The 24,506-nt window shown below is 36.6% G+C and overlaps 1 protein-coding gene across 2 annotated transcripts in view; it reads left to right on the top strand.

The window, feature by feature from the left end:
* The window catches only part of TDRD3 (tudor domain containing 3), a 110,455-nt gene extending 100,943 nt beyond the window's left edge, over positions 1-9,512 (top strand). For both annotated transcript variants that reach the window (XM_069802600.1, XM_069802601.1), the window contains 2 exons: positions 3,338-3,474; positions 9,271-9,512. In XM_069802600.1, coding sequence (XP_069658701.1) covers positions 3,338-3,457 — 120 coding nt within the window. In that variant the 3' untranslated portion in view covers positions 3,458-3,474; positions 9,271-9,512. The remainder of the gene's footprint in view (positions 1-3,337; positions 3,475-9,270) is intronic.
* Positions 9,513-24,506: the final 14,994 nt, after the last annotated feature.

Raw genomic sequence — 24,506 nt, 5'->3', positions numbered from 1 at the left:
ATGGAGATAATAAAGCATATAAGTTTTTTGAGTAGTGTACTAATATGAATCCTCTGTTGGTAATAGAAGGAGAATGAAAATGCTCTAAGAGATTTGTAGCCACCTTTGCTTTATAAAATGTAATCTAGATCTTACATGGATAGGGAAGCAGGAAATGGAATAATTTAGAATGAGTCACAAGCAACTGACAAATTGAAAGCAAGCAGCAAGAAAGATTGGAAAAATAGAGTTGGTGGCAAGATGCATGACCTAATTGACTGCAGAGTTATAAGGGAAGAAATGTAGACAGCTGAAGTTTTTAGACTGAAGAACAGAAACATTGAAATGTCATGAAACTCCAATGAAAAACATTGGAGATACTAAGTTTTGCCTATAAAGGGTGGATGCTGCTCTAGAAGAGGGGTGGCAGTTTTGAGCATGGGGTGGAGAGATTCTAAAGTAAATTGAGATAAAGATCAACCCAGAAGAAAATCCTTAAGATGGAAATAAAATGGCAATAGAAAAAGGATGAAAGATCAGCAGTGGTGGATTGAGGGTCAGTGATCAAGAAATGGTAGAAGAAAAGAAATGCAATTACTTGCAAAACAAGAAACAATGTTTAATAAAGATACGGCTTGGCAAATTGTGATTTTGGAGAATGTTAGATCCAATTAAGATCACGTGTGAATAAGTAAGACCCAAGAAACAAATGATAATGTGTCATCTGACATGAAGATGGTAGACTTCAGCAAGACAATCAGTAACCGTGGGGAGCCACTGTGCATAGAGAAGAATGAGGGAACAGTTGAAAGGTGTTCTGCTGCTCATTCATTCTTATCATTTGCTGCATTGTGTGCTTTTGTATCATTCAGAGCTTCAAGAAGATGAATGTGATTCCACTCTTGCCTGTTGTACTAAAAATACTTGAATTGGAATGCATGCATCTGAAGCTTTTCATTCTGTGTGTAAAGGCAACAACACCAAAACAGAAATGTGTAAGACAAATTATAGTTTTAATTTGATTTTACTGAATTCAAAGGATCAACAACATTAACTTTGAGATTTGATGAAGATTTGTTGCTCTAGAAATTCCCTCTGATATACTTATCCTCAGAAAAAGGTTGGCTATTGCAGGTGAGACATGATGCACTGAACTATTTAATTTCTGTTCTTTTTGAACAAAGACTACCAAGGTTACAAAGAAAAGATTCATGTCTAATTCGCTACAGTCTCTTGAAAACATCAATATGCACTGCTAAATTTTCAGTCATGCATATATGCCATTTAGTTTTCCAGTTTCGAAGAAATCCAAATATCGAGCATGTGAAAGTTCACCAATTCATTCTTCAAGAGTAAGCTCTTCTGTTAGACTGAAGCTTTGGCAAAGAATTTTAAGAAAACTTGCAGTTGCATCTTTCTTTACTCTTTTGGCAAATAATATTGAACTATTTTCAGCTATTCAGGTTTCTTGGAGTATGCTGAAAGAGCTAAAGGTATTTAGACCACTTCAGCCATCTTGCTTACCTTTTAACATTTTGATGCTAGTAGAGCTTGCGTTGTCAGTGACAGGAGATTACTTCATATATGAAGTTGAGGGTTTGTACTAGGGCTCACAGTATTGCAGACTGTGTGGATTTTTTGGTTAGACATCTGCTTTTTTTTCCCAGATAATTGGTGTCTCTGAACCTCTTTATATGAGGGAATCAATAGTGCTGCAAGCAGTAAAAGAGATACACTGAGAAAAATAAGTTTTATGGCCAAATTCCATGGTTCTCAGCCTTTGGCTACAGTGAAACTAAAAGATGTAAATCGATTATGCTGTATTCAGTTGTGTTGAAAATCTGCTTTCTTCTACAGTTATTGCAGATTCTCTGTAGTAGGTCTTGATCTGTTGTTCTGGAAATACAGCTATGACCACAGACCTGCCCTGTAAATAGGAGACCTTACCATGAGGAATGTGGTTGTCTCTAACTGCCATTTTAAAAATGCATGTTTATTGATATTCAGGCTGATTCAGAAAGAATTTCTTGAGTGAGATCTGACTTTTCACAACAGAAAGAAACATAGGCTGTAGATTTTCCTTTCTGTCTCTTACAGTGAAATATTTTACTGCTGTGACTTGCTTACTCTGTTATATGCATGCTGCACTCTGAGACAGTTCCTGGGTGTTAGAATTGTTGATGAACCTTTAATGAATCATTCAGTGTTCTTGGTTTGTGTTCCTGTATGTTCCTATGTTGTGAATGAAAGGGAATTTAGAGTTACATACTCAGTACTTTTTCCCAAAAGTGGATTTCTTACACCATGTTCCCTTTAGACCTGGTGTCTGCTACAGTGTAGTGTTAATATCTTAAAGAAATGAAATTGTTACTGTTTCCCTGAGACACCATTTGACAATCATAGTCGTGTTCAGGAACTTTTTTTTCAGCCTATAATTTTTTATTCTGTTTCTCTTTGTTACCAATTCTAATGCTCTTAAAATCCTTCTCTATCTTTAATGTGTATCACCTTCAAATATTCCATCAGATGAATGTTTTTCCTTTCAGTATTTCTTGACCAAAGTAGATATGTAGCTATTTTAATCTTCCTTTGTAAATCATTCTCCAGTCTCCTGATTATTTTTGTTGGGTTTTTTTTTCTCTGAATTCCATGTAATTTGTCAATACCTTTCTGATATTGAGATGCCTAGGGGTGAATGGAATATTGCAAATATGTAATTACCTCTCCTCTCATTATTGAGAGGTTATATTTATTATTGCTGCACATAGCCAATTCATATCTAAATTGCTGTCCACTATACTTGTACGCTTTTTCCAGTATTACTGGATCACAGATTTGCATCTGCTGTTTCAGATGTGTTTCTAGCATGCATATTGCCAGATGCTGTTCCTTGTATTTTCATTTCCTAATTCTTTTATTTCATTCCACACACATTTCTAAACTCCCAAAAGCTGATATTACTTTTGCTCTGGCAGGTTATCAAGGTTATCTTGCTTCTTGAGTTGTTGCCTGTTTGACTCTTGGAAAATAATTTTGCTTTCATATATATATATATATATATATATGCGCTTTTTTTCTGCAAATATGTAATAACTTCTACTGCCCTGGGGATTTTGATTTGAGATTCTCCATCTTGTTTCTGTTAGCTTTCCTAGGTTTGAAAAACCCACTCCCATTATCTCACTTACTTTATTAAGTGGTCATCAGCACAGAAGCAGCAGTTGCTATGTGTGCATGAATTCATTCATATGTGTCTATGTGTGTGTATGCGTTGTGTGTGTGTATGTACGCCTATACCTACTCAATGTATAATGCATTTCCCTACTCTTCCATTTAAAACAATGCTATTTACCTGCAGGAGGAGGAGGAAGAAACATATGAGCAAACTCTAGAATTCCGCAGAGGAGGTGATGGTCAGCCAAGACGGTCCACACGGCCTACTCAACAATTTTATCAACCCCCAAGAGCTAGAAACTGATTAATAAGAAATAAAAGGTAAATATATGATACTGACATTTTGTTTATGGGCTTAGATTTCAAGAAAAGTAGGTCTGGAGCATTATGTACTTCAGCATTCTTCAGTCTTTGTGAAGTTCATGAGAGAACTTTCTACAACTTTGCCAGTAGTTGGTTGTACAAGAACCCTCAGCATTGGGTTGCAGATGATGAATATTTTGAACAAATAAATTCTTGTAATCACCATTTTACAAGCAAATAGACAACTTAATTCCTAGAAAAACCTTGTTTCTCATGTAAAAAAAAAAGTATTAAGCACTAGCACATGTATGACCTACTTTGTTTAATAGTGGTAACCTGTTTATAAAGAGCAAGCACAGAGCAGTGATTGCTACACCTACAAAGAACTATTGATACTAAATCAGTTTCTTATTTAAGTGAAAGTTTTATGGTTGTGTCTTTTTGGTTTAGAAACCACTTGTTGCGATCACCTACATGGAAGAGATGTTTGGCATATTGCTTCTAAATTTTGAGGGGGGAGGTTGGTATATTTATGATAGAAATGGAATCTCTCTTCCCTGGCCTTTGTGGCTGTATGAAGAGACTTAATATACCTGTGAGAAGAGGGGAGGCAATAAAAACACTTTGGCAAATAGCTTTTTAACTTTGCTTTATGTAAGGACTCATGTCATCTGTGCAAGCTTTTACCTGATACTTTTTCACTGAGAGTAGCAGCAAGTTTCTCTCATTCACATAAATTGGACCAGCTGCTTCTCTGAAACAAGTGGCTGTAGTCCCTGCTGAACTCAGTACTGTCTGTCTCTGTCCAAGGTCCCATATTCTACTTCCCATATTCTACTTTTTATGAGCCATTTATGTGAATAAATATTCTTTCTATCATTTTGCTTAGCTTGGAAAGGAGAATTTGCACCACTAAAATCTAAAATCTGTGAGCTCGCCATTGAATGGGGAGGTACAAGGCCTAAGAATATTTACCATGCTCTGAATCTTGAGGATATACTTGCACCTATACTTTATTAATTAGCAGAAATTAAGCGATTATATATCATCCTCAGAAAATACATCTGATATGTACGTTCAGAAATCTAAAAAGGCCAGCCAGATAAAACAGTTAGAATTCTTTTACTAAACAAATCCAGGATGCTGTACTGCTTTCATTTTACTTGTGGACCTTGTAAATCTTTGATTTTCAAAACTGATTAAAAGCCTATCCTGAATTAAAGCTTTGTAAAGTCACATGCTATTTGGTGTACATCTACAATGTGTCTTTGTCTTGAATCTGATTTTTTTTTTTTCTCCTACTAGCCAGTTTATTTTTACCACGCTCTTTTAGTTCCTTTCCTTGCTCTAGACCTCCATGTTCATTCGGCTTAATAGATGCTGCCGATCTCTGCAGCTTTTGATGTTTCTGACATGCAATAACATATGATTTTACTTTTTTGATCATATGCTAAAATACCTTTTTCATTTGGGGGACTACTGGCAATATAAGAGCGAAATTTATTCCTGACTCTTGCCAAGGTGATAATTATTCTATTTTTGCCCATATAATTCAATTTTCTATTTTAAGTGTATCAATCACTATCAATAAACATGTCGTGAGGTAATTTATGCAGAAATAATTCTGAGATGTGCGCTGAGCTGAGTTCTAAACCAGCTCACTTGGCTCGGAAGAGTGTCAGTGTGATCAGCTGAATGAGGTGTGCTCTGTGTAGACAGCAGTCAAAACCAGGGAGTTTTTTTTGTGTCTTTAGGTAATATTTCTGGTATTTCTCTAATTTTACAGTATATAAATCTGGAAAACCGTATTTGGCTTTGGTCAGCTGGGAGCGGGTGGAAAACGGACATCCAGAGAGAGTGATAGTGACTCCTGTATCTCAAGAAAAGCGAATAGTTGTTGGCAAGTGAGGAACAACCTTTCTAAGCTACAAGTGGTTGTTCCTTGCATATTTTCTTATACCTTTCTTTGAAGATTCTAACAGGATCCTGATTTAAATGGACAGCAGACTCAGTATCAAAACCTACATACCATAAAAAATAAATAGTTACAGCCCTTCCCCTGCCCCAGTTCAAATACTATTGTTTTCTGTCAGACATCTCTAAATAAAGGGGCTAGATTCAGGTGGTAAATAGCGTCAGTTAAATAAACCTTAAACCATTTGTCAAGAAGTAGCAATGGACTCCTCTCATCCAGGAAAAAAAAAAAATCAAGATAGATTTTGGAAAATATGTCATGAAGCTGAATATAATTTTTCAGCAACTACTTTGCTTTAAAAAGTACATCTTTTATTGGCAATACTTCCAGATATATCCTTCTTTTTCTTCATCACAATGTAAAACTCTGTTCCTTAATTGATGAAATGAGGTATTTCTTGTGTCCTCTTTTGGCCCAGGACTGTTCACTTCAACATCTGCTCAAGTTAGTGCCAATTTGTCATCCAAAACTGAACTTATTAACCCCGTGCAGTATACCATCAGTGACAGCTTAAACCTCGTAAATTTTGGCTACTTTTGTAAGTCTAACACTTTATCCTCTATGATACAAATAGCAAATATTGTAGGAGTTACACATAGCTTAAGTAGTCATCACTGTAAACAACGATTCATTAAGAGAAACTACAACTTACTGCTTGGCAGGAAGATTCATTCCCTCTAGATCAAAATATTCAATGCCATCATCTTTGGCTGCCATAACTTAATTTTCTTGAACTTTAATTAAGTGGAAATTCTCTAAATGGCTAAAACATAGTCAATTAGAATATTTGTGTATTTTATATTAAAATGATTTGCTAAATCTAGCTATTTTAATTAGCTGCTTTATCAGATTTAGGTTTGTATTTGGAAAATTTCCAGTATTAAGCTCAACTACATTTCAACATAAAATAAAGTAAGAGCTATTCGATGTTAACATCAAAAAGAAGTTGTCAAGATATGAAATTGGTCTTAGATTCTTGAAACATTAGGATCACTCGGGTAGAAAAAGAAAATAGAGAGGCAAGAGATGCCTTCTATATAGAGGTTGGGTGGTGCTACTTAAGCATAGTTAGCTCCTGTGTTATTTCCAGTCAAAACAATCCTTTATTTTATCTAGAATTCCTAATATGTATTTTTTTCATCTGCCACTGTGTTCTAGTGAATATTTGGAATACTGAACTTCTTGTTCCTTTCTCTTCAGGAGTGTGGCATTTTCAGTCATCTCTGAATAATGTCAAAAAGTGGAAATTCTTCATCGTTTTAAGAACAATCTATTGCTGATCTTTTTGAGGATAAAAATATTGTAGTGCTGTATCAAGAAGCTTTTTCTGTGTGGTACAGTCAAGCTTTCGCCTGTTAGATTTGCTTTCTGAAGCTTGTGTAGAGTCCAGTGTAGCTTCCCTCATTTGCCTTGTTTGATAGGTAAAGTCATGTGAGAAGGTGTTTACTGTGATGCTGTGGTGGACATATTTATCAGGTATGGCTTATAGCTCCCCATAGTACATCTCATGCTACCATATATCTTATACTTAGGTTGCATTTCGAAATGCATTGCGCTTGACCTAATGAGGTACTGATTGAAGACAGTGGAATTGGAGAGAAACCAGTAATGAAAATCTATTAAGCTTTTCTAAAAATAAGTGGTAGATGTAATCAGTTCTTCTCTGATTTTAAATGTAGGCAGAAAATCAAAGGTAGTCCTTTTCTAAATTGCTTCCAGCTTAGCCAGACTTGTACAACAGTGTAGAGCTTTAATGCCTTGATATGTAAAAGTTCAGGAATATTGAATGTCAGTTCCTAGAAGTGGATTTCTATGCTTTTTTCCTCATTTTTATTCCTTAGAGCTTCTGAGAGTATGGAATATTGTTGTTATGTCAAGTTTTTGATAACCTGTTAGATAAAGACGTGATTTATTAGGTAAAGTTTCAAGGGATCCAGTGAGACATAATTTTACCACAACTTTCCACTGAAAGATGCTTTACTTTTTCACAAGATCATTGATTAATGACACCTTTACTCCCTGAGAGGGAGTACCTGTGTATTATGTAAAGTAACTTAATTTTTTTTTTTCTGAAGAGAGATGGGGAGCCCTTGTTGGTGATGATTTTATATTATAAATTGGTAATTTTGGTAGAATTTTAATATTGTAGTATTTAATATTTAAAATGCCAAGGTGCCTTGTTTTCAAAGGCAACTTAGACAATTCTAAAAGTAAAGTTTGCTGGCCCTATTTGTATTGAGTATGATAGGGATGTATCAAAGATGAAACTTTAGGTCCATGCAGTAGACATATTACCTCAGACCCAAAAGCTCTTAGACGTACCGGTATAAGGTTACATGACTTGACAGGAATGACTTATTAGCACTGGTACAACAATGCAGAAATGAAGCTATACTGCTTTCGAGATTAGTTTTCAGCATACTCATTTAGGTGTTGAAGTTGCCCTTGTGAATGTGGAATTAGTATTTAAAATTATCAGCTCATAATCTACGTCTACAGTGTAATGTGGTTTTCAGTGTGAGGAGGCTTAAGTTTTTAAAATCCTGAGTTGTTTTTTGAAAGTGGAATTTGGATCCATGAGGTTGTTTAGCATGCAGAAGAGAAGGCTCTGGAGGGACCTTATTGTGGCCTTTCAGTACTTAAAGGGGCCTTGTAGGAAAGGTGGGGACAGACTTTTTAGCAGAGCCTGTAGCGACAGGACAAGGGGTAGTGGTTTTAAACTAAAAGAGGGTAGATTCAGATGTGGTATAAAGAAGAAATTTTCTATGATGAGGGTGGTGAAACACTGGCACAGGTTGCCCAGAGAGGTGGTGGATGCCCCAGCCCTGGAAACATTCAAGGTCAGCTTGGATGGAGCTCTGAGCAACCTGACTGAGTTGAAGATGTCCCTGCTCATTGCAGGCGGATGGGATCAGATGACCTTTAAAGGTCTCTTCCAACCCAAACTGTTCTATGATTCTATCCTTCTGAAGAGCTTCTTGCCACACTGTTCTGCGCTTTGGGTATTAAGAACAATTGCTGCAGACTTGCAGAAAGTTTTAACTTGGCGTTTATTATGAAGACAGAGCAATAAAGTAGTCATGTTGAAGTGAAGCGACAGAAGTATGGGGTAGTCGGTACCTCGCTGTGGTTAGAGGTGACCTGGAAATCATTGGCTATTAATATCCAGCAGCGTGAGGTAGAGAACACTAACTCAGAATTTTATCAGAGCACTGCACTGAGAGCCCTTGAACCCACTCTAGGTTGTTTAGGGTATGAGTCAAATACTGGCTTTAACAGGTCTGTAAAATAAGATATTCCTCCTAGACAATCAAGATGTAAGAATTGGAATTTAACAATAATAAAAATACATCCTGAGATTACACTGCCTGTATAGAATGTCATGATAGTATGAAAAAGAAGGGGAACAGGTAATAAGAAATGAGTGTTTTGAAGGATCATAGCTTTTGGAGGAGCTTGAAAGAACCTAAGAGTGTGAACCTATGAGTGCTGGGTCATTATCTGTTTCTTTGATCTTCCTTTATTCCATGACAGAATTAATCTACACTTTGTCACACTTGCTATAAAATCTGTATTGAAGTCCTTACCAATGGCGAAACTGCATTTTTGTGAGAAGTTATTGCCAGAAAGCGTTCTTTCCTTGTATTATACCAGTCATATTTATTGCATTGAAGTGCAAGCTTCTGATTTAATCTTTTAAAGGCTTACATCTGTAAGTACTGAAAAACAGATATCCACTTTTTTTTGAGGAAGAAAATAAAATAACAGTAAAGAGTATGTTGCACAAAGAGCAGAGAGTTTTTGTGCTTATCTATTGTATTTTATTTTTTTTCATTTAGAAACCTCGGGGTGGGGGGAAATTCACTGGCAGCTCCAACTTGCTGAAGACTTCTAGAAGAAATTCTGGCTTTTTCCAAGCAACAGGATGGAACAAAGAAAGCTCGTGTGAGCAGAAGGAATTTGGACCTGAAACCACAAGACTTTTTTAAAGTTCTTAGTTATATGAAGCTGAATAATTTTTACATATGAAAGAGGCAAATTGTCATTGCTGCCATCAATAAAACCACAGTGCACTATTCTATTCTTTGCCTTGTATTCTTTTTACTGAGCCTTCATTGTTAGTTAACATAATACTAATGTATCATTATTTTTATTAATTTTGCATTGATTTTGGTTCTAATATTGTTTCTAGTAAAAGTAAAACATATTTTCTCAAAAGCACACAGGATTGGGCCTTTAATTTAGTTTTTAGGCTAGCATTAGTGAAACGTTCAAAATTTTCAGCTAATTATTGTACAGTGAAATTCTGAATAGGTTTTGACTGTGTTTTCTGTGTTTATTTTCCAAAGTTGCTGAAGGCCAAATTACAGATTTGCCTATTATGTTTTTCATGATCTGTGACTAAAAGGTCGAAGGGGAGAAAAAAAAAAAATCATCAGTTTCAATAGTCATTTTCTAAATAATTTTATGTAAATATTTTCTCTTTAGGAATATTTATATTACAGAAATAGAAACATTTCTAGAAGGTACAGGAAAGTAGTTTAATCAAAAAGTAATGGAAGATGCATATGAGTATTTTAAACGTAATTATGTGTATACATGCACACAGGTGCAACCTGTTGAATAGTGTGTTCTAACTTTCTTGTAGCTTTAAACTCTGCTTTTATTGCTTCATATTAGAATTTTTTCAATCATTGATGCTTTAAAGAATCTTATGTCAGACTACTTTTCATTCTAAGCTGTATCTTTGAATCTTATGTGATTATGACAAACAGTTGAAATTTCACTATTTCTTTAGCTGAGAAGCACTCAAGATCTATGTATCATGCAAATCCCTTCTAAGCTTTATTCTGATCATTTAATTAAGATGGAAATAGCACATATGTTTTGAGGTAGGTTTGTAAAGACAGAATTTTACCTGAGATATGTATTGATGGTATAAGAAATTCTACTGACTTTCTCTCTGAGTGCTCATACAGCACTCTGTTTGGATAGAACCTGGTTTATTTGGATGAAAAGAAGTTTTATATTGATGATGTAATTGAATGTATTTGCAGTACGTAATGTGGATTACTGTCCAAATGAAGGGAAATCTTACCAATCACATAAATATTTGCAGAATAGTAAGGAACCAAATGGTTAGCTGCCTTAATGGATCCTAAGCAGCTTCTGGAGAACTATAATGCAACTCACTAATAATTCTAAAGAAATTTGGAAGCTTAAAACATGACCTGTACAATGCTGAAGTTCTTCACTATCAGCTGACACGCACCAAATTTTATGAAGTTTGTTAGATTTAAGTTAGAAACCACTTTCCAAGTACTATGAATCATCCTGGTCAGTTCTGCTAAATTGTACCAGCAAATAAATAAATTGTAGATCTCATACATTGGATGTTGGATGCTTTACTTCCAGAATTATCGCTAAGACCACTGATAGCAGCTATTCAGCTTCAGAAGGTGATGCAGCCACTGCATCGTTTTAAAAAGCAGTTTTTTCTTTACAAACAGACTGTGCATTAAATGAGCCCTACAATCAGTGTACCAAAGCAATTTCTGAAATTAAAATAACTTTTATGTTCTTTTGAGCTTTCATTTTTGCTGTGAACTAAATCATAAAATTCAGGAAACTGCAGTCTGATTAAGTGAACTGTAAAAAAAATAAAGCCTACTGAGGAAAATTTGAAGTCTGTAGAAATATGATGCAGCATTCTTCTGTAGTGGTTGTGGCATTCTGAAATTACCACATGTATGTGCAGCTGTTTGTAGGCAAATGAAATACATTTAAGGGTGTTGGTTTTGTTTATAAGACAGTAAAGACTATGTCCTGGTCTTTTCACTGGTGCTGAGGAACTGGAAAGCCAGAGTAAGCAAACAGCTGGAGAGTTTCCTTGAAAAGACATGTTGTCTTTGTGTGTTTTAGGATTCTTTTCTGTTTTGGTTTCAACTGAAATAACTTATTTTGAAAGCTCTGCCTGTTAGGATCTGAAGATGAGTAGATAAAAACTATTTGCATCAACCTATTCTGAAAAGGAAGAATTCATATATTCATGCTCATCGATTCCTATATCTGGAAACAACATGATGATAAACTAGGTATGTATGTAAATTATTTTCTTGATTTGCATAATCCATTGAAACCACAAATACAATAATTTGCCAGTCATAATGTAGTAAAGTTTACATACACAAGACCAATGTTAATTTATGTAGCTTTTATGTTCAGAAAAAGTTGTCATGACTAGGCAGGTCTTCAAAACTGACATAAAAGTTAACTTCTGATTTGTCAAAAGCAACAGCAAAAGCAAGCTCCTGAACTTCGAGGGGCAACATACCTGTAGTTAAACAAAAAAGGCTGATAAGGAGCACTGGATCCTGATCATCTGCACTATTTATTTACTAGCTTGATTTCTGACTCTATTTTGGAGTGTTCTTGACTAGCTGTTTCTAAGACAAACCTGTTACAAAGAAACTTTGCCCTTTGCAAGCTGGACATGAGCCAATCTGTGCCTCTTGACCTGTGAACCAATAGGTCCCTGGTCTGTGGCCTTCCTTTACTAGGGTTATAGATAGAATTTATGAGAATTTCTGTCTTGAATTTAGGAATGCAATTCTAATGAGATGTTTTCCTTGCCATGGACTTGTATATAGCATTTTTACCTAAAGGAAATTAAAAGCTAGAATTTCTGATTTAAATTATTCTTAAAAGTTATGTGCCAAGTTGGTAATACTGTCATTGAATAAAATTTTAATTTGTTTTTTCCCCTTTATATTGTTGAGATATAAAATCATTTTAAAACAAAGAGTGGAAATGTTCTGGTTTTCTTGTACATGTTTTCAGAGTTTTGTAACAAAATCTGATTGAAGTTGTCATGTTTTCATTTAAAATTCTTCCTTGGACTAGCATCTTCTGGTAGATATTCCTATATATTTTATATATAAATATATATGTTAATACAGCTTTTCCTTTTGTCACTAACAGGTACTTTCTTATTAAGTCTTTGGCAAAAAATGTACAGGATCACTTGTCAAGGTCGCTCTTCCCAGAAACACTGCTGGAATTTTCTCTGCAGAATCTCTCTGTAATGACTTGAGCCTTATGCAGATGAAACTTGTTGGGAATATGGCTTTCCAAGGCAGTATTAACAACATATATTTCCATTGGGTGGTGAAAAGTCGATAGATATCACAGGAAGGACAAATCTTTTCCATGAGATGGACTTGGCATTAGATACAGAATGAGTAAAAGCTTAATGGAAGATAAATATTTAGCTTGAGGTAAACCTGAAAAGACATTTGCAAGAGAACTCTCAAACAGCCAAACTAGCTAATGGAGGTTGGTCTAATGTTAGCCAGGTAGCTGAAAGAATCTGGCAGTGTAGGGTAAACAGTCCCTTTCTAGCATTATGGTCAGAGGGGACTTCATACAGAAAAACCTCCAATGCTTTTGGGCATACACAGGAATGTATCATTCTGAATGACTGAAAGCATAGATGCTTTCTTGAAGAAGAATCCTAGTTCAACTGTCCTTTCATCAGATGACTTGATCCAACTCCAGTAAAATCTTGTAACTTTCTTGAAAACTATATAAGCCTCAAGAATGGCTAATTGCACAATTTAGCTACCTCAGTTTAGCTTTCTACTTGCTACACAACTATTGAGGTGTTCTCTTGTGTTTTTTTCTTTCTGAAATGTTTTAGAGCAACCTATTGCAGGAGAGCAGCTAAACTATGGAAGGTACTCCAAACATGTAGGCACTGAGCTTCTCATAGCATGGTATGCATATGAAAAGCTTTGGTTATTAGTGGTATCCTTCAAGCAATGGTAAAGACTCACAATTACTTTTTTTTCCCTCCGATATTAATTTCGTATCAATTGCTTATGTTGCCCTGTTCTGGCTTGAAATTACAATTTTGTTTTGTGGTTTTGAGAATGATTCCAAATAATTTAAAAAGTAAAGATAGAAATACATCAACACTTCATTTTCCCCCAAGACTGAGAGACCATTAAAAGTCAGTTTCCATACAAACACATGGCCTTTTGATGGACATAATTATATTCTGGAAATTATGGTGGTATGAATGAAACCAGAATCTAGTAAAATGTATTTTTAATATATACATATGTTCAAATAAATAGGAACTGTGGGAAGGCAAATGATTAGGTGTGTAGCAGCAACAGAGCATTATAGATGGTCTAAAAAAAATTCTGCAGCTGCTTCTAAGGAAAATGTTTACAGTCACACTATACTATATCCTGATTTCGGCTGGGATAGAGTCAATTTTCTTCCTAGTAGCTGGTACAGTGCTATGTTTTGGGTTCGGTATGAGAAGAATGTTGATAACGACCTGATGTTTTCAGTTGTGCTAAGTAGTGTTTAGTGTAAAGTCCAGGATTTTTCAACTTCTCATGCCCAGCTAGTGAGAAAGCTGGAGGGGCACAAGAAGCTGGGAGGGGACACAGCCAGGGCAGCTGACCCAAACTGGCCAACGGGGTATTCCATACCGTGTGAGGTCATGCCCAGTATATAAACTGGGGGGAGTTGGCCTGTGGGGGTGGGGCTCAGGAACTAGCTGGGCATCGGTCAAGCAAGTGGTGAGCAATTGCATCATGCATCACTTGTTTTGTATCTTCCAATCCTTTTATTATTATTGTCATTTTATTATTGTTATTGTTATCATTATTAGTTTCTTCCTTTCTGTTCTATTAAACTGTTCTTATTTCAACCTACAAGTTTTACCTTTTTCCTTCCAATTCTTTCCCCCATCCCACTGGGGGGGGTGGGGAGTGAGTGAGCAGCTGAGTGGTGCTTAGTTGCTGGCTGGGGTTAAACCACGACACAGTGCCTTGTAATATTTCATGCAACTTGAGTAATCTATTTCTGTCTTAAAATGGATGCACAGGTAAGTATTGTGCAGAAGATACTAATGTCAGTTTCAGGCAGTTCAGTATGTCATGGGATCTTGCATGCTTTGCTTTGATTTTGTACCATATATTTCTAAACTGCAGAGGTTAAAGCATGTAAATAATATTTTATATTTGTTTTATAGTCAAAATATTCTTAACCCAAGTATATTTTGTTAGTCATTAGATAAATGGCTATGCCTCTGCTAAAACAGCTGTAATCTTACATGACTGCAAAGATTTAAGTCTCAATTAACCATCTATTTTGTTAAATCATCTGATTATTCTGTAGCTATTTAGCAAGGGAACTTGATTTATTTACAATAATAATAAAAGTAAAAATCAGAGTAAATAAGGGATGCTCTATCATTTTGACATCCTGCAAGTGAAACTTTTTTTTGTACTGGAGAACTAGAACAACATATGCAAAGTGAGCGTTCCATGTGCTATTTGAATGACTAAAATAGTTTTTTTCAAAATTGAAATGTTTTTTAATGTAAGAATTTGACGCACACACCCACACCCCACCCCACTAATTAAAGAAGATTTCATGCCAGTTTAATTGATGGGATAAGACAGATGATCACTCTGGCATTTCACTGCCCTTGCCGTGTCAGTCTCTTTGGGTATGTTATGATTAAATGCTCCCAATAACAGATATTCTTGATGGCCAGGTACTAAATGTGGCTTTTACTCCAATTGGTTGGATTAAAATATGTATCAAAACTTGATTTAGCATTGTACATGGCAAAGTTGTCATGCTGACATTAATCAGGAGTAGGAGCTATAGCAAAGTTTCAGTGTACTACAGCTGCAGAAATGACAACGGAATTCAGCATGAGCTGCTCCTTTTTACTTAGTTGCTTAAACTTTGAACTCTCCTTTTCAAAGGAAAAATAATAAATTCTTACAGCTGTATGTAAAACACTGAAAATGTGACTGAATTTAAAAGAAGCTGATGCCTACTGCATCTTTAGAAAGAAACAAAAAGTTGCAAGAGTTCTGAAATGTGAAAACGTGCCATGCACATCAGCAAAGAATCTTTGTGCTCTGTGGCTGTGGAATCTGGTGTTTTTTCCAAAACATTGAAGATCTGAAAAATACCGATATAAAATAGTCATGTTTGAAAACAACTTACCCCAGCACTTCATTCAGTCTCTGTACCCCATGAGGAACCTGGCTTTAGTTGCCTCTGGCACTCTAGCTTTCTTGCAGCACTTTGCAGGAAGCCAGACCACAGCTGGGAGTCTCAGATGAAAGTTGATAGAGATGTTAAGGTACTGATGTCCGTTTGAGTTCCTCCTAACTTAATGTGAGAAGCTGTACTCTATACTTGGAAAATATGGAAGAAACTGGGACACTGTGGTTAAACAGTTGTTAAGGATGAATGCTGTATCATTAACGTGTTGCAAACTGCTGTTGTGCATACTTGGACAAGACAGGTGGAAAAAATAACCATTTAAATGATGATATGGTAACAATTTTGCTAAATAAAGTATGCTATGTGCAGAGTACTTAGCATCCTGAAATGCAGCCGCTGATGGGTAGAATGCACAGTATTTATAGAAAGATCCTTTGAATGTGTCATCCGTATCGGCACCATTTGTTTGACTTCTGTGTTTTGCAGTAATGTGATTATCTTGATGTGGATGTTAAGAAGGCCTTTAACACTGTTTACCTGAGGTGTAGGTGAGATGCTGTTGTTTTCTAGTAGGCCAATAAAAATAGTCTGCCACTAGATTATTTGTTTTCTCTTTTCATTGGTTGTTAGGAATAACGATAGCTATGTATTGTTGTTTCCTTGATACTACTGGAGGCCACTCTTTTAGTAAGAGCAGGCCATATAGCTTCTTATGGAGGAATTGTGGGTCATATGCTGAAGCCCAGCCAATCTGTATAACTGAATTTATGTCCTCATCTGACCAAAACATTGATGTCTCCTCCCATAATTCTTGTACCTCCTACTGTAGAGAAAGAATTCATGAATGATGAGTCACACTGTTTCTTTGTTATATACAGTAATGTTCTGTTTGGGCAACAAGTGGCCATGGGGTGATCTGTGTGTATCTCAAGAAAATGCGTGCCCAGTGTTTGTCTGGACCACACTGTTCAGCTGGGCCATTTCTGACCTGCAATCTGTAAACTGTTAACCATTGCATTAGTCATTTTTGTGACTTTTCCCTAGGTAATGTAACACTTACAATTCAAAGCCCATATAATGCAGAATAATAACAATACTTGGTTTGGTTTTGGTATGTTGTTTTTTCCTGGCAAAAAATCTATTGTAAAACAGGGAAAAGTACTCTGGTTCAGGATTAACTAGGCAGGAGTAATACTACTATGTACTTTTGTCTCAGATCCTTACATCAAAGACTGCTTATCAGTACTACTTTACATTTTAGTATCATATTTTTAAGGCAATTTTGACATTCATCATATAGGCTGTAGACTTTTATCCAGGTATTTCTTCAGCATAGCAAACGGGAAGCTCCCGAGTCCTTTGCATATGAGGACTTTGTTAATTTTTGTGGACATTGATTAACTTATCCCTTTGATAAAATTCCTTAGCTCTTGAAAGCACTTAGCTGTTATTCCCAATTACTCCTATTACCAGATTGTTTCAGAATTTAATTCATCAGAAGGCTAAAAATCTTTTAATTACAGCCTAAACATATTCAGTTATGCACACTTGTGCTTTTGTCACCATTGACCTTTACTTTAAAGAGCTCTCATCTGACCTTTGAGGTATTTGTAGGCAATTTCTAAACTGTGCTGAATGAGGGTATGGAAGAACAATATTCTGTGAATCCTGTTCAATAACCATCTGCAGTGTGGTAGCATGCTATCGCAGGAGGTTCTATGACTCGCATGGTCCTTCATGCTTACATTGTGTGCAGTAAGTTCTGTTCAGTTGTATATGTTTTCCTTGAATTGACGAATTCTTTAAACTTGTAGTTTCATGTGCTTTTCTTCTAGTGATCAGGGAAAAAGACTGTATAGTATTACAGAGCAGTGCAGGTTAGAAGGGACCTGAGGAAGTGTATCTCCAGGCCAATCTCCTACTCAAAACAAGGTCAGTTATGAGATCAAACAAGATTGCTCAGGGCTTTATCCAGTCAGGTCTTGAAAACGTTCAGGGATGCAGTTGCATAACTGTTCTGTGCAACCTGCTCCAATGTTTGACTGTCTTGTCCTCATGCAGAAAAAAGTCCTCCCTTATGTACAGTCTGAACCCGTCCTATTGCATTGTGTGCGTGTTATCTCTTGTCCTCCTGCCATGCACCACGGCGCAGAGCCTGGCTCTATCTTGATAAATTTCCCTATGGGAAGGCTGCTGCTAGGTCCTTCTGCAGCTGTCTCTTTTCCAGGCTGAGCAAGCCCAGTTTCCTTAGTCTCTCCTCACAGGGCAAGTGCTCCTGCCCTCGACCATTGCAGTAGCCCTCCACCAACAAACTCATTCCAATTTATTGATGGCTTCCTTGTATTGGCAAATCCCAAACTATATGTGATATTCTAGGTGGAGTCTAATGAGTCCTGAGTAAAGGAGGATGATAATTTCCCTTGATCTACTGTCTATGCTTCTGTAGATATAGCCCAGGATACTGCTGGCCTTCCTTGCTGCCATGGTATACCACTGGCCCATATTCAACTTGCTGTCTACCAATACCCACAGGTCTTTTTCGACAGACTGCTCCCCAGCCAGTCAGTCTGAAGCATGTAGCACTGCAAGGGGTTCTCCCTTCCCAGGTGTTGGACTTTTTATTTGTCCTTTGTTTAATGAGGTTCCTGTCAGCCCATTCCTCCAGCCATCTAGGTCCACCTGAGTGGTAGCCCTGTCTTCAAGCGTATCACTCTGTTCTCCTCCCAGCCCACCTCCAGTTTGGTATCATTGCAAACTTTGAGCAACCACTTCATTACCTCTTTCAGGTCACTGGTAAAGATGTTAAACAGGACAGATCCCAGGGTAGACCCCTGTGGTACTCCTGTTGTTACTGGCCTCCAGGCCAGTAGGTTTGTTGTCTCCTGCAAAGACATAGCATATCAGCACTCAGTGACTGCTCTGGTCCTTGAATCCTCTTCTGTCTCCTTAATTACCATAGATTGCAAAGGAACATTGGTAGGACAAAGCTTAGTTGGTAATAACGAGTTAATTATTCCAGTAACTGGGGGCTTGTCAGACAGTAATGATCTGTGCTTCAGAAAACAAATGAAACCTTTGCTCAGTAAGGGGCATCTGCAGTAAGACTATATGGCAGGGATTACCTGTTACTACAGTATACCATGTGATATTTATTATTCTAATTACAATTTCTATGCAATTTTTTCTATCTTACAATGTCTCATCTCCTTGTAAAATATTAGGAAGATCCAAAAATATACTATTTTTAAAATAATTTAAAGAAAGCAAAGGTAAGGATTTAATTGTGAAAGAAAAAATGACTTGGATTGTACACTCCCTAAGCCTGGCTGATCTAATGCTGCTACTGTGAATTTGCTCTAATATGTTTCTAAAATAGTTTGACTCATAGTCCTTGTATGCCAGATGGCTGTCGCTCAACAGAACAAAACCACGCTGTGCTAGCAGATACTGGAGTTTTGTGTCAACCTGCTGATGTTTCTTGACAAGGTGTTGACCTGACTGGTGGTTAAACTCCACCCTAAATATAATGAGAGGCGAAGAGTTGAGCATACCTGACACACAAACTCAGACAGTAGTAACTGAGCCTGAGGAAGAAGAGGTTGCTTATTATGTTGTTGATATTACCAGTACGCAGCAACTTTTTTATCTTTAATATGCTGTTTGGAATGCTTTGAAGTAGGGCAGGGAAGCCATCTGCTGACAGCAATGTGTTATGTGATACGGTAGGACTGAGAAGCAAAGTAGTCTAATGCTGTCAGAGTAAAATCTCTGTGCTAGCTACTTGTGTTTCCAGCATGGAATAGAAATGAGCGTCTTGGACAATGTTGGGAGCAGGGCTAGCCTTGGGCAAAAGATTAACAAAGTCTGATGAGCATCGACCTGGCAACAGAGAAGCTGGACTAATGTGTCTGTTCCCAGCAGCAGGACCTGAGGAACAGGGAGCTCTGGCATGGTCTCCAAATTGCCGCCAAAGAAACTTGGAACTGTACAAATCATAAGGGTAGGCATATCCTGAAGTGCCCATTTAGTGAAAAATAAATGCTCTTTTCCTCCAGGACTTGCTCTCAATGGCTATGTTTTATTGCTAGCAGTTACTAGCAGGAGCTGTAACATGTATCTGTTTATCCCATAAAACTTGGAATAGACTGTGCTGGTCACAGAGTAATCTGAAAGATTAGAGTATTTTATTTTCTTTTAGATTACCACATCAATTTAAGTATGTCTTTTCCTCTATATTTGCCTGTGAACTGCAGAATTAAAGCATCACCTGAGGATTTATGTGAGAATAAATTTTAAGAGTACATTTATTGAGCCTTTTTGGTCCAGTTCCTCTGGTTGCTTATTTGAATGTACCAAATATGAGATTTGCTAGTGTATTTAAAACTTCCCTTTGCATGGAGATTTATACTGTGAGCTCATTTATTATGAGATATGATATGCTGTGAAGATAAATAACCCAAAATACAATATAAAAGTCAACATCTATATGTGATTAATTGAAGGAGTTCTAAAGGAGAGACCTCAGCTGTGCTTGGCAAATTCAAAAAGTACTTCCAATTTATCTAATGCCAAGCAATATGTAATGAACAAGATCAAATTATAATGCTATGGTCCATTGAGCGTGGTTGATTAAGATCATTGTTCATTCACCTAAGGCCTGTCATTTAATATTTACATTGTTGGAGAAATGCATGACTCGGAGCCTAGCAGTGCTTACCTTTTCAAAGAAGAGCTATTCATACAACATAGTTATTTATAAATATCTTAGCACAGGTAAACCTGGGCCTAGAATACACTGAAATGTGTTCTCTGCCTAATAACTAGATCATGTAAGGGTATACTTTTCCCTTCCTGAGCTAATTATACTAGAAGCAGTCCTCCTATTGCAAAGATCTATGGTAATTTAAAGAGTCATTCCCTTTCCCTTATGGAAACAGATTACAGGAGTATGAACACTATGGCTGTACCAGTATAGCCAAAGCAGAATGATTTTTATTGGTGTCCTTATGTCATGTGTCCATGTCCTCTGTCATACGAGCAGTGTAAGGACCTGCTCTTGAGAGCTTGTTGGGCAATGTTTGAAACAGGCTGGCTCACCAGCTTCAGGAAGGGATAGAAGATACCCTGCCCCAGACAGCGGGTATGGCTGCCTCTGCCCTGTGGAAAGACAAAGGGTTGTGCCACTCTGCCACATGGAGAACGCAAATGAAAATCATAATCTCTCCCTTTTTCCTCCTTAGCGTGTAAACAAAATAATCCATGCAACCTTTTTCCAGTGAAAATTCTGCCCATACATCACCCCTGCATATTTTTGGCTATATGGTAGCAGCAGTCTAAGAATAGCTGACCTCCTTCGGTCTGTCTTGCCCCACCCACACCACGTCTCATAGTGTGGATTGTACTAACCTAGTATGACATTATTTTTTTTTTTAATTCTTCTACACAGGCAAACAATCCTGCAGTCAACAGAGCTTATTGTAATCATAATCAATAAGCCTTTTACCTGGTAATTCTTACAATTTTCCGTTGCAATTAGGGTATAACTTGGCAACAAGTAGGAGTGAATGTTGGCTGTATTTCACTCATTTTCTAATTGAGAAAGAAAATAGAGAAACACCTGCTACTTTTATTATAGCAATTAATGGTAAACCTAGAGCAGCCAGAGCTGAAATGTCATTCATCTCTCTGTGCTCCATATATTCTTGATTTGCTATGCTACTTCTGTACGTTGCCTTTGCCCACCTTTTGCATTTTTCTCAGTCATTTTACAGGAATCCAGATTTGCATTAATGGGGTTAAGTAAAGCATTTTTTTAAAATCATGCAGAACTGCATTTCTTCTAACTAGTGCTGAGGATTAACTTTTCACTAGAAAAATGTTTTAAACCTCTACAAGCAGAACAGAGTTTTGAATACCTAGAACACTATGTCAATGTACTAAAGACATTTTTTTTTTTTTTTGTAGTGTAGGAAAATTACTGTACTGGATGGCTATATGGCGTCATATAAAAACATACTAAAAAAGAATGTCACAATTGCAAATAACCATCTGTCTCAAAAACAGTTTAAAAACTCTGCAAGTATATTGTTGAAATCATCACTTCTTACATGAGAATAAAAATTGTTGTTTTCAGAAATATTATTTAATTGTTTGGGGTTCTAGCATCAGTTTTAACATTATTTTTGCTCTGGTTTGATACCTTTGTTTTGAATTGTGGCTTCTCTGTTTCTCTTGTTACAGTAATTCTGACATGCTATGGTTTATAGGATACTTTTCTTTTTCTAGGGCATAAGATTTTTCTGCATGCTGATATCTCTAAATTTCAGGCTAAAATCTGTTAAAAGTAGCAGAAATTTAGGTCTGTCCAGGATATATGGAAACACTAATATAGAAATTTTCTTATTTATATAGTAAAAAATAGGGCTTGATTCTGAAAGGAAGTTTTAATGGCTTTTGTACTCTTCAACTTAAGTGAGGTCAGCTTGAATGACAGGAAGCTCATGGAATTTGTATGTTGAGCTGGATTAGCTCAAAGCTCATATTTCTATGATGCAGTAACAAGTAGATAACTTTTTCCTAAATAAACAAAACCCCAAAAACCAAACCAAAACAATTTCCTGCTTGTCTTCTTGTGGCTCCTCCTTGCCTTTGTGGCTTTTAAAATAGATGTTCTAATAAAACATTTGAAATGAGCTTTCTGTTTGTGCTGTGCTTAAAACACAGTGAAAAGGTGTCGCTGGTTATGACTGCTGACAGATTCACTAAGAGATAAAATATTTGTGTATTTTATAAGATTATCTTTTACTTACAAAATAATATTCAAAATTACTGTTCATATAAGGAGAAGCACTATATGACAATTTCTTTTTAAATATTTACATAGGAAGTGCTTAATCTAAACATACAAAATTCCTTTATTTTTTCCCCCTGAAATACATGGGAAATTGAGAAAATGTTGCTCATTCTAGTTCTCAATAACTATTCTTTGTCAGTATGTATTAAAGACCAGAATAATTATAAATTTCTAAGAAGACTAAACATATGTGTTTATGTATGCATTGCCTACTGCCAAAAAGTATGGTTTCCAGGAACCGGGAAGGAATCTTGCCTGTTTCTATTAACACCCCTGAAACAGCTGAGTTAAGCTAACTGTAAAATCTTTTACAGGTTGCATGAATTATTTTCCTCACATGGTTAAGGTTTCATTATTTGGAAGCTTTTTCAGCAAAGCTCCATTTTTAAATGCTTAATCATTCCCTAGTACATTGGAAGATTTCGTAACTCAAAAATATTATTGTAATCCTGGATCCCTTTGTGGGATCCAGACCTAAAATTCCTTGTTATAGAGCACTTGAATGCTGCATTAGAGAGAAAAATCCCTTTGCCCTTGACAGCCAAATCATATTAATGTGAGAGCTTAGGATAGCCCATGTTTTCAGGGGTAAAAGAAAGGGGTAATCATGTATTTGGACAGAAAGCAGTTATATTCAGGCAAATACATAGTTTTTGCCTCAAACTCCTCAATAGAGTATGCTTCACTTTTCCATCTTTGAGGGAAGGGGAATTAATGGACTTTCTGGAATCAGTAAAAACTCCATCTTAATTCTTCAGTGATATTCACATTAAGAATATCTAAGCTTCTGTCTCTGATGTGTGTTCTTCAAAGTGCTTATGTTGATTACTTGGATTTTTAGCACCTCTTGACAGAGTTTTGTGATTCTCTGGTAATTACTTTAAGAAACATCCAGGCAGTCTTTCAAACTGAATCCCTCCAGTTCTGAATGAAAAATGCCTAAATCAAAGTTTTTCAGATTGTGCAGAAATTTAAGAATACAGCTTGTCCTTTAGGGTTAATTTCAAGCAGATGCTATTTTTAACTATGGAGAGGAACATGCCCGACAACTGCAATTTCCTTTTTACCTCAGGTGTTATGTTTCTATAATGGCTTTCTGTAAAAGCATCGGACTTTCAGAGCAAACTTCTTTGAAATGGAAGGTACAAAAACATGGAAAAAAAACCCAACTGAATTTATTTCCGATTTCAGTTATGTTTGTCTTCATTAATAAATGCAATATGTTACACCTGTCCATGCTGGCTAAAATTGCACTGTGTTATATTTTAACCAGTGACACTTACGGTTCAATCTGTGACCTTAGAAGGCTTCTGTCTGTTGCTGTATTAGAAAGCTCCTCCCAAATCCTTGTAGTCTGTGGTTTATCTAAACATAGTCATTGTCCTTACTGCATCACTTAAAATGCAGTAGTTGGCTTTTTTTTTTAATTGGTTTTGATTTCAACCTTTTATTTTCAAGGAAATTTTGTATCCTTTGTTGTCATTAATAAGCAGACTGTTGTTGATTAACAGACCTATATTTAGTAAACACATTTAACAGGTTTTTTTGCAAACATGAGTTGGAATCACTAAACTACAGAGCATGACTGCATGGCTACCTTGAGGGCCATCCCTTCTTCCTCCCTGCCTCCCATCCCAGGGAGGGAAAATCAAGAGTGCAAGGCAGTGTTTTAGATCTTCCTGACAACAAAGAAACAATCCTCAGAGTGTCCACGTGGAGTTGATTGATTGTAGGGTGTGTAAGTTTTGGGAGAAGAGCTTGGATTTTCACAGGTAAATTTATCATAACCTGATATTGACTGAGTGAAGTGCTCAAACTTCTAAAACAGTTCCGTGAATTTTCAGATAGAAGAAGCTCTAGCAGTGTGGTTTACATTGACTGTCCAGCCAGGGCTGCTAGGAGTGGATGGTGGTTTGTGACTTCTGCTACTAGTACAGACCTTACCATGGGAACTCACAGGAGGGTTGCATTTGGAGGCCATACATTCCCTGGCCATTTCTGTTGTGGGGGAGAATGTCCTGGTGGGTGTCCACCAGGCAGGTCTTACAAGAGATTTTTGTGAATTTTCTGCTTCCCACTCCACATGTTCATGTCACTGGGTCTGTTGCTAGCCTGAAAGCTAAGGTGAAGCAGTGGAGGCTAATTGACTTTCCAGCATGGTTTAACTTCTTAAAGTGT

This window comes from Haliaeetus albicilla, chromosome 15, assembly GCF_947461875.1.
Source record: "Haliaeetus albicilla chromosome 15, bHalAlb1.1, whole genome shotgun sequence".
Classification (NCBI taxonomy): domain Eukaryota; kingdom Metazoa; phylum Chordata; class Aves; order Accipitriformes; family Accipitridae; genus Haliaeetus; species Haliaeetus albicilla.
Note: the sequence above shows the minus strand (reverse complement) of the source record. Positions and strands in the feature narration are given on the sequence as shown.